The 11,038-nt window shown below is 45.3% G+C and overlaps 1 protein-coding gene across 3 annotated transcripts in view; it reads left to right on the top strand.

The window, feature by feature from the left end:
- Window positions 1-4,527: 4,527 nt before the first annotated feature.
- nfkb1 (nuclear factor of kappa light polypeptide gene enhancer in B-cells 1) overlaps window positions 4,528-11,038 on the top strand; it is a 35,188-nt gene continuing 28,677 nt past the window's right edge. For 2 of the 3 annotated variants that reach the window (XM_012858274.3, XM_021314018.2), the window contains exons 1-4: window positions 4,528-4,816; window positions 6,775-6,818; window positions 7,812-7,893; window positions 10,369-10,409. In XM_012858274.3, the coding sequence (XP_012713728.2) occupies window positions 6,780-6,818; window positions 7,812-7,893; window positions 10,369-10,409 (162 nt within the window). In that variant the 5' untranslated portion in view covers window positions 4,528-4,816; window positions 6,775-6,779. The other variant, XM_021314019.2, reaches the window with a different exon arrangement.

The following is an 11,038-nucleotide window of genomic DNA, read 5'->3' as shown; positions in this document are numbered from 1 at the left end:
CAATCCAAATAGGCCAATAAATTTGCAAATAACAGGAACAGGAGCCGTGGAGAAAACATGACTTTTCTCTTATGACAGCCTAAATAACCCAAACATTGCTGTTAATTTTACAAACAGCACAAGTTACCCAGAGACCAGTTTAACGTTTAATTCATGAATCAAAAGGGTTTATGTCATTTTTTCTTTGCCTTTAAACTGAACCTGATGCTTGAAGCTGCCAGAACCTGATGGCGGGGAACACTTTCTATCTGCTTGTTTGTACCCGGAATAAACCCAGCTGGAGTCATTCTAAAAAAGGAAATCTGAATTATTTATTTTTCAAGTTTAAACGATAAATGTACAGAGATTGTTATGGATAAATCTGAGTTTTCCTTTAGATTTTATTAACACCGATGTCTTTATGAATCAAAACGTATCACCTTTTTCTCTCAAATATATAACTTTGTCACACGTCACCCTAGTTTTAATCTAGTTTTAGCTGTTAGGCATGAAAATGACTTTTATTTTATTTATTAATTAATTCTGAAGTGTTTTTTAAGGTAGCAGATGGTGAAACATGTCATCCTGCAGATGATTAGATCCTGTTTCCAGCCCAGAGATGAAGATCCTGTCATGTTCCACCATGTTACTGCCTCGTTCTGCGGGGATAAACAGAACCACAGACTTCAGGTCCGGTTCTGCTCAGCCAACAGCAGGGCGACTGAAATCATACTTTTATTTTCTGGACCTTTCTCTGAACTGGAAGCAGATATTTAAAAATAATGTCGGTGTTTAGCAGGAAACGTTTAAATCCTAAAATTCTGATTTTTATGCTCTTTTTATGCTTGAAACCATAAGAAAAGTTTAATAATAGCATAAATGGATAAATCTAGATAAAGGCCTGATTATGGAGGCTGTGGGTCCAGACACAATATTTGTCTCAATGTGAGCAACCAGGGCATAAAAAGCCACTGAAATAGGAAAGAAAGACGAAGAGCAACAGAACAGGAGCTATACAAACAAGAGACGCAGTGGTTGGGGGCCGGGGCCCCGGGCCCTGCTGGGTTTTTATCCGTCCATGCAGTAGTCCTACTTTGCAACACTGCCAGTCGCACAACGAGCCTTCCTCGCTGCCAAACATGACGTAATGTGTTGTTGCTGCTTTGACGTAACGTTTCTTCTTCTCTGCTTATGTCGTGCCTCTGTTGTCAACCTTAGGCCCCGCCCCTTTGTGCCGAGTGTGGGCGGGGCCTCACTGCCACGCCCTCGGCCTGTAGACTAGGTGTGTTTGTGGCGTGTTCCCTCTGACGTGCCTCTGCTTTCTTTCTGCTGTTACACTTTTTACGCGTTTTACTCAGTAGACAACGTGTTTATTTTTGCAAACTGAAGTTGTGTTTAGTTTTAAAGGTTTGACTGTAAATTGCACTAACTGATCCTCTCATGTGCTGTTTAGATTCTAATGAATGTTGTCTCAACTAAAGCTAATTACAGGTTATAAATGGTTAAATCAGAGATTGATCTAAGTGTTTAATAAAGATGGTTTAATATCTAAATATGGTTGTTTGTGTTTGATTTTTAGAAAATTCGCTGTTTTCACGCCTTATTAAGCATTTTTCTTCCAAGTGTTCAGAAATGAATGTAACGTTTGAACATTTTTGTAATCAAAGGTTTTTGGGGCCTTAAAGGAAGGAGAATCTAACGCTGAGGGCTGTTTCAGAAAACCAGATATTCACAAAAGCAGCTACAGATTTTTTTCTGTGCAGCTATCGTGGTCCAGACCGGACTAACAGTCGGGTTTAGTTAATCCTGGAGCCAGCTCATCAGAAAATAACGAGTTAACATCTGTTGGCCATAGAAGCAGCTCCAAATGCATCTGTCTTCCTTCATAGCAGCAGCCGTGTCTCCTGTCTCGACTATTTTCTGCTCCGATTCCTCATCAGCCTCCAATAACAGATGTTGCTCGTTTTATGGGGAATTAGTTAAACCTGGCTGGACACAGTCGCCTGGGTTGGCCTCCATTAAACGGACAAAGTCAGGATGTTCTGATCACATTAGCTCAGGCCTGGCTTCATCTCTTATTCTGGATTTCTACATTCTGCTTTTGTGAACCAGGCCTTTGGATCTTTGAATCTGTCAGGTAGAAAAGCTTCCTGAACAAACCTTCTGTTCTTTAATCTGATTTTCTTACAGGTTTATGTAAGATTTTGTTGTTTTTTTACCACTGGTTTTTATATTTTATCTGTCTCTATCTTTGTTTTATGCCAGATTTTTTTTCTGTTTTTTTTCTCATCCTTGTTTTGTTCTGGTTTTTGTAAATTTTATTCTATCTTGTTTTACATTCATATTTCATTCTAGTTGTATTCCTACTAGTTTTAATTTTTTTTTTACCAGATTTTTGTCCCGTTTTTTTCCCCTAGTTTCACAGGACATGAAACAATACAAAGATGTGAAGAAAATCAGCAAATCTACAGCAAAATGGCTGAAAAACAGAAATAATCAAGCTAATGGCCTAGTTAAAGTCCGGCACTCGTATTCCCAAATATCCTCAGAGCTGCTGAGAGCGACTTTCAGGAAGAAGACGACAGAAATATTTGTCTTAGTGAGGAGGTGTGGGTGACCCCCGTTGCTAGGCGTGTCTGTTTTAAGAGCTGTGATTGGTTGATGGTACAAAACCACACCAATGCGTTCCTGGTAATTAATGGAGAGAAGTTAACCAATTAAACTGGATTAAGAAATCTGTGAAATCATGATGAAATTTAACTAAATTAATTGTAACACAGCATCAAAAGGTTTGAACGCCTTTTATTTCTGTCATCTCGTTGATCTGCTTGTCATGTTTGCTCCATTCTGCTCATTTTACTCCATCTATCTGATATTAACGCGCTCTCACCTGTCAGCATTTCACTGGCATCACCTGCTGCTATATAGAGGCTGGATGTGGCAAAGCGACGGACATGAAATGAGAAAAAAGGTGGAGAGACGGAGAGGAGCAGCTCCTCCGTCCTCTCAGCTCTGGGAGGAGAACAGAGACTTGAAGGTGAATTGGTTCCTGGATCACGGAGCCCAGCGGCGACTCTGAGGCTGTTTGCTGCAGATCAACGCGTCTTTTTCTGCTTTTAGCTCCAGCCTGGAAATGAGAAGCTCACAGGCATCACACCAGCAACCTTCTAGACGACCATTTAAGCTCTGATGCTGACATCATCATGAACAACACAGAAAACACTGAATCATCTCTTTAGTCTATTCTATTTATGGATAGATTTGTCTGTGACCTTTTCCATTTCTTCTAAAATATTTAATATTGAGAACATTTCTGCATATAAAAACTTCTCTGTACTATATTCTTTGTACATTTTTCCAATTTTTATTCAGGATCATTTCATATTTTTGCTATTATTAATTCCCTCGAGAAATCCTCCCTGATTAAGATACTCTTAGGGTGCCGTCCATCACAAGGCAACACCTTGCTGCAAGAAGGATCTAAGCGTCAGAGTGAGACCTCCTGTCTCTTTGTTGCTCTCCATGGTGTATCTAAGCGTCAGAGTGAGACCTCCTGTCTCTCTGCTGGATGCAAGAAGGATCTGAGCATCAGAGTGAGACCTCCTGTCTCTTTGTTGCTCTCCATGGTGTATCTAAGCGTCAGAGTGAGACCTCCTGTCTCTCTGCTGGATGCAAGAAGGATCTGAGCATCAGAGTGAGACCTCTTGTCTCTCTACTGCCCTCCGTGGTGTATCTAAGCGTCAGAGTGAGACCTCCTGTCTCTCTACTGCCCTCCGTGGTGGATCTGAGTGTCAGAGTAATACCTCCTGTCTCTCTGCTACCCTCTGTGAAGGATCTGTGCGTCAGAGTGAGACCTCCTGTCTCTGCTGGATGTTCTCTGTGGTGTATCTGAGCGTCAGAGTGAGACCTCCTGTCTCTCTGCTACCCTCTGTGGTGGATCTGAGCGTCAGAGTGAGACCTCCTGTCTCTCTGCTACCCTCTGTGGTGGATCTGAGCGTCAGAGTGAGACCTCCTGTCTCTCTGCTGGATGTTCTCTGTGGTGTATCAGAGCGTCAGAGTGAGACCTCCTGTCTCTCTACTACCCTCTGTGGTGTATCTGAACGTCAAAGTGAGACCTCCTGTCTCTCTGCTGGATATTCTCTGTGGTGTATCTGAGCGTCAGAGTGAGACCTCCTGTCTCTCTACTACCCTCTGTGGTGTATCTGAACGTCAAAGTGAGACCTCCTGTCTCTCTGCTGGATATTCTCTGTGGTGTATCTGAGCGTCAGAGTGAGACCTCCTGTCTCTCTGCTGCCCTTTGTGGTGGATCTAAGCGTCAGAGTGAGACCTCCTGTCTCTCTGCTACCATCTGTGGTGTATCTGAACGTCAGAGTGAGACCTCCTGTCTCTCTGCTGGCTATTCTCTGTGGTGTATCTGAGCGTCAGAGTGAGACCTCCTGTCTCTCTGCTGCCCTTTGTGGTGGATCTAAGCGTCAGAGTGAGACCTCCTGTCTCTCTGCTGCCCTCTGTGGTGAATATGAGCGTCAGAGTGAGACCTCCTGTCTCTCTGCTGCCCTCTGTGGTGTAGCGTTGGGGGGAATTTCCAGTGGGGAAGGAACTCCACTCTCTTTATTCTCGGTGTCACCTGGGGGGTTCGGTTTTGTTTGGGTTCGGCTGGATGAAACGTTTCGGGTCTGTGTGAGCAGTGATGGTGTCCCGGAGCTGAAGCCAGTCTGTGGGGGGGTTGCGGGTTCTGCGTGGGGAGGAAATAATGACGGACATGCGTGAGCTGAAGTGAAGCGGAACGAGCCCCAACTGTCACACTTCAAACTGACTTCCACCTGAGCGAGGCGACCAGGTAACACCATGTTCACTACACATTACCGACAGTGAACAGACCCGCTGGGTCTGAACCTGGCGTCAGAACCGCTCCTTGGACCGGACAGGACCGGTACAGCTCGGCTTGCTTTGTTGTGCTGCTTACTTCCTTATTAGCCAGGTAACTTTTAAACTTAGCACCGTCTGGTTCCTTTATTAAAACCCTGAACGTGGTTATTGGGCTTAAACAAGCGGCGTAAAGTCGAATTTTAATTCTGTGATGTGCAACGTTTAATTCGGCGGGTATTCATCCAAATAAACTTTTTTAGTTTAGCTTAAACTTTCAACTCTTAGTGTAGCTCAACTCTGGGTTGTTCCTGGTGACAGATGAATTTATGTGTGTGAGGACAAAAAATATGTAATTATCTTGTTATAACACACGCCGTATTAATGATAACCTTATCTCGTTTGTAGTGATTGCAAAAAAAGTCCTGCAGGTAATATTTATTAGCGTAATTCTGGAGGTTTGTTAAATTGGGCAAATTTCGAACAGAGTTTGGTGAGAACCTCCGATGCTCGCTCCCGGGGCAGCGGGGACAGGTAGCGGCTAGCAGCCTCGACCGTCGGCCAGGCTGGAGCTCCGGCGCCGGTCCTCCCTCCGCGATGCCGCTGCTTCTCTGTCCGTGTTTCACCTTTTCACCGGCGGTCACTTCCACGGAGGAAACAACAGCAGTAGTCCCACGGGTGGGTAGTTAGCTGTTAGCCCGGGAGCTAAGGCACACGGAGGCGCGTTCACGGAGGAAGCAATGCGGGGACGAGCGCCGCTCAACAGCATCAGGTGTCAGAGGAAGAAAAAAAGCTGTTAATATTATTAATTAAATAAAAATCCTTGCTGTTAGGACAACAGCGTCATAATTTATCACTTATAATGAAATTATTTTGTTTTTAGTTATTATATTCCCCAATTATAATTCTTTGTATATTAATGAAAAATGTAATTAAAGTTTTTCTTAATATGAAAATTATATAACCATAGCCTCATATATATCACGTCTGAAATAAATAATTGGCATCTTTGCTGTTAGAAAATAGTCAAGTTTAAGTAAACAAGCATTGTAGAAAGTCTTTAAAAAGGTCTTAACTAGTTGTTTTTTTGCACGTAATCTGTAATTAGTTACAGTTTATTTCTTCCCAGAATATAGTTGTTGTGACATAAAATATATCTCTGTTAAATATGAATTCTGATGATTTCTCATGTGTGTATCCATATATACCCGAAGGCTCCATCCTCGGTCTCCCTTTTTTATTGTATTTTGGATCTACTTTAAAAAATATAAGTTAACATTACTTTTCATTGCTCTAAAGGTCATGAAGTATCAACATGGATTCTTCTCTTTAGAAGTCTGAGATAAACATCCTAGACAAAACAAACCACAATTGATTTCATTTAGATAAACAATCTCTTTAATCATCCTGACGCCATTATTCTGACGCAGAAGTTTATACTGGACTTTCTTGCATTTTGAGCTGCATTTGAGTTATGGAAATAAAGTTAATCTAATGAAATATCGTTTCTCTCTGATGAATGATTAATCAAAGTCGGAAACGGTTTAAACTCTGCAGGAAGAGTCGTTCAGTTTTGTGGAACTAAAGTCGTTCAGTTTGCAGGAATTCCCGAGGCTAAAGAGGCCGACGCTGCTGCTAAAAACACGTTTCTAGTAAAAATGAAATGTGGTTAAAAAGGAAGCAGCTTTGAATCCGCTGAAGAGTCACAGCCAGAAGCCCCAGGAAAGCGTCTGCATGCCGATAAATACCTTTGACACTAATAAGCTGCTGCAGACGACGACTACACCAAACAGGAAGCTGCAGATAAATAAAGTTTAAACCTTTATTTACATTGTTTTACTGCACAGTACTGAGGCGTTCAGTCAGGTGGCTGTTTTTGTTTCTGCAGATTTTAAAGCCTTTTTCTAACTGGAACGTTTGTGATCTCTGCAGATACGATGGCTGCCGAGGAGCACTACCTCCACGCCTCCAACCAGGTGAGCTCACCTGCCGGTCGTTGCGTCACACGCAGAAGTTGGACAAAAAATAAAGAATTATTCCTTTTATTGTCAGACATGAAGGGAAACATGAGATTTTGATGCATCAGCTTCATTTTATTTGTTGATATCCATCCGTTGCTGAGTTCTGGGCTGCAGCCTCGTCTGCAACGTTTCCGTCTGAACCGGCAATGAGGCGATGAAACTGGACAGGAAGCACGGCGTCAAACCGCCGGATACACCTGCACAGGTGGAGGGAAGCAGCCGTACCTGACGTCCTGGTTCTGCTGGACATCTTCAGGAGACGGAGATGAAACGACTCCGTGGGTTTCCTCCCTGATGGATTGGCTGCCAGAGGAGTGGAGGGCTTCCTCCAGGTCTACAGGGTCTCTAAGGTTCTTGGTGTTCCTGAGGGATGGAGGAGGAGCTGCTGCTCGTCTCCATCAGGAGGAGCCAGCTACGCCCTCCTGATGTCTCCTTAGAGGTTTACAGTCCTAACCCTGGAGGGACCGCGTGTCCCTTCTGGTCTGGAGACACATCTGGGAGGCCCCAGGAGGAGCTGGAGGCCCCAGGAGGAGCTGGAGGCCCCAGGAGAAGCTGGAGGCCCCAGGAGGAGCTGAAGGCCCCAGGAGGAGCTGGAGGCCCCAGGAGGAGCCGGAGGCCCCAGGAGGAGCAGGAGAAGCCGGAGGCCCCAGGAGGCCCCAGGAGGCCCCAGGAGGAGCTGGAGAACCCAGGAGGAGCGGCGTTTACCTCCAGGCGTCAGACCAAGCTGCACGTGAACAACCAAATCAGGACCGGGTGGATTTCACTAAATAAAACGTTGAAGTTGCAGCTATAAAAACAAATGAAATGTTTTGCTGGGAGCTCCAGACGGTCCAGCAGAACCCAGAGATGTTCCAGCAGAACATCTCTGGGTTCTGCTGGACCATCTCTGGGTTCTGCTGCACCTGCAGCTCCGGGTCGGTCCACGGCTGATTTTTGTGTCTGTTGCAGATTTTCGACACCATGTTGACTGACCCGTTCTTGGAGTTCCCGCACTTCGCCGTGATGCCTCAGACGCCGTCCCTGCAGTCAGGTGAGAGCGCTCAGCTTCCACACCTGCGTGGAGTTCAGGTTAATGACCGGACCGGACCGGACCGGACCGGCAGACACCGCAGCACATTAAACCCAAACAGCTCTGACGCTGACCGTCACGGCGCTCTTCTTTACGGTCGCAGATCCTGATGTGATGGACGGCGATACGCACAATTGGTCCAGAAAATATCTGGAATATTCACGTTTTAAAAATTAGTTTATATTTATTGTTTTATATCAAACTTTGTAGAATGTCTAGAATCTAAATATCAGGTAATTTTATCATAATTTTATGTGTTTTGTATTATGATGAATTTATTTATTGTTATCAGTATTTTTTCACTAACTTTACATTCAAAACATATTTTTAATTAGTTGTTAGTGTTTTATTGCAATCATTATCATTTATTTTAATTTAATAATCAATATTTAATTTATATTGATCATTTTTTATCACGATTTAGGCATTTGCTGATTTTCTCATTACTTAAAGTTTAAAGCAGAGACAAAAGTAGCGACCTGCCATCTGTGGTCATGTGACGGCGTCCCGAGGAGCTGTCAGCCAATCAGAAGCAGCATCTGCTGCGTTTCTGCCTGTCAGCAAACATGGAGGCCAGAAAGACGGCGAGGCGGTCCAGGACGCCGCCGGCTCGGCCCGTTTGAGGCTTTAGCTGCGGAGCGGAAGGAGAACCTGTCGTTTAAAAGATTCCTCAGATTTTCAGCCTGATTTAAAGAAAAAAACGTCTCAGTTCCTCCATTAAATGTCTCATAAAACGATTTCTCATGTTAATTTGGTGGCTGTGGTTCTGGTTAGAAGGTGCAGAGCGGAGCGATGTCAGACAGCAGCAGCTTTGTCTGCGCCGTGAAAGAAGCCTCTGTTCAGCCGCCGGTCGGCCGTTAAAGCGCGATGAAGCGCTAACGAGTGATAAAATCAGGGATTAGAGCGATTGAGACGGTTCTGGTCCACAGCTGCAGCGCGGCAGAAACCAGCGGAAAGTTTCTGTTTGGCAAAACGAAATATCTTTGGGGGAAATGAATGAAGGCAAAGTGAAAGAGGAGTTTCATGATGCGTCGCTCGGCTCTCGCTTCCTCCTTTCTGTCAGCGCCGAGCGAGCAACGCGGCGGTGGCGTGGAAACGGCCCAGAGGCGCTGGTTCTGCAGCGGGTTCATGCAGAGATGAGAACAGAACCAGAACCGTTCAGCTAAACACTGCAGGCTTTAAATAGGATAGATGTAAGAAATAAGATTATATAATCTAGAACAGCATCATTCCAGCTCGTTCCAATCAGAACCAGCATTTGGATCAAAGCTGGATTTAAAACATCTGGTCCTACATCTGGGCACTAAAACCTGGAGGCAAACGGATCTTAAAGAATCTCAGTCCTAAAGTCTCACAGCAGATTACAGGTAAAGTGAGCTGCAGCAGATTTACTGGGACAGGTACGACACCTGCCAGGTGTTTCTCCTGCTTCCTCCTGAGGTCTCTGGGACCTTCAGGTTCTGGTGGGTCCAGGTCTGAGGAGCTTCCTGGCCTGAAGCCCACTTCCTTTGAGGAGAAGGACAGGAGCCCTGGTGGCTCCGGGCTTTCTCCTCCAGATGGAACAATTTTAGTGTTTCTACCAAAGTGGGCGGAGCCGTTTAGAACCAGCAGCCTGTTAAGTCGACCGGTTCGTGTGAACAGGAAGTCCTGATGAAGCACTTCCTGTTTGGAGGCAGTGAACGATTTATCACGCCTCTGGTTGTGATGTTCCACTGGGTTCTGGACTCAGAACCTTTCAGGGTTTTTCTCTTTATGCTAGTCTGCATAAAGTCATCATGAAAAATCTAATTCTTTTTCAGATGACATCACGTTTATTATTATTTAATATATATTTCTGTTCAGAAACAAACCAGTGATCATGTTAGAAAGCCTCGTTTTACCCGGTTTTACTAAACCTTTTACCACATGAATTATATTTTCTGTTTCCTTTGGTCACAGATTCAGATAAAAGAACTGAAACAAACGGCCTTTTTAGTTCAGGCTGCTGGTAACGAGGAGCCAGACTGAAACTTACGTTCTGTGCTGCGTGTCCAAACAGCAGCCGGCTCATCCTTCGGGTTTGGGGCCTTTCTGCTGCCTGACTGGACCAAAGGTTGGAGTTAAAGCAGCAGAAGCAGCAGAAGCAGCAGAAGTGCCTCTGATTCTGCAGAGGAAGCGTTTGGTCTCTGTGTCGCAGGTTAAAGGCGTTCAGCTTCCACATTCAGACCTGAGCAGCGTCTAGGCTCTGCTGCTGATGGGATGCTCCATCATCAGCTGAGAGCGGCTGGACGTGTCCACGCTGCAGGTTTACATGTCAGAGTGGCAAACGAAGAGCAATGAAAACGTTTCACAGCGACTCTTGGTGTCTTCCTAGTAGCTTCTCATTGTTTCCCTAAACCTTCTGGTCTTCTGCTGGAGACGCTTTCTGCAGTAACTGACTCTGAGCTTCTCTTCTAGTGGACGGACCGTTCCTGCAGATCGTGGAGCAGCCCAAGCAGGTGAAAGCACACCTTTACATGCGCTCTTCTCTTTGCATGCATGCTTCAGACTCACAGGAGAGCAGAGAGAGAGAGAGGAAGCCGTCTGCCTCGGGTTGTTTTATGTTAGGAAGGGGATTCTGCAAAACTCATGTTTTCATGCATTTTAAGCATAGTGAATTAGATTATTCTAAATGACCTGATAGACGTTTAGAGGTTCAGCTTCAGTGCTAACACACCACCAGGGTGGGAAGACACCAGCAGGGACCTCAGAGGAGAGGAGCTGGAGGCTAAACTGTCTGATCAGTCAGAAAAACCCAGAACCAGCCGGGCTGCTGGAGGGCTGAAGGATAAAGCTTCTTCTCTCCAGAACCAAGATGGCAGCAGGACTGAAGTTAGCAGAGGCCACGTCTGGAGGAAGGACCAGGAGACCAGAGATGATGGACCAGGATGGAGGAAACCAAACGCAGTAGATCAGTAGAAACACCTCAGACCTGCTGTAAAGCACGGCGGAGGAGGGATGGTGATGTGGGCGGGTTTTCCAGCAACGGGACCTGAGCGCCTGGCAGCCCTGGACTGGACCACCATCTTCTCCTGATCTTCTCCTGATCTTCATGTGTCTGACAGCTGAAGCTCGGCCCAAACCGGGC

Source organism: Fundulus heteroclitus, chromosome 23 (assembly GCF_011125445.2).
Source record: "Fundulus heteroclitus isolate FHET01 chromosome 23, MU-UCD_Fhet_4.1, whole genome shotgun sequence".
NCBI lineage: Eukaryota > Metazoa > Chordata > Actinopteri > Cyprinodontiformes > Fundulidae > Fundulus > Fundulus heteroclitus.
The sequence above is the reverse complement of the archived record's forward strand: the minus strand, read 5'-3'. Positions and strand labels throughout refer to the sequence as shown.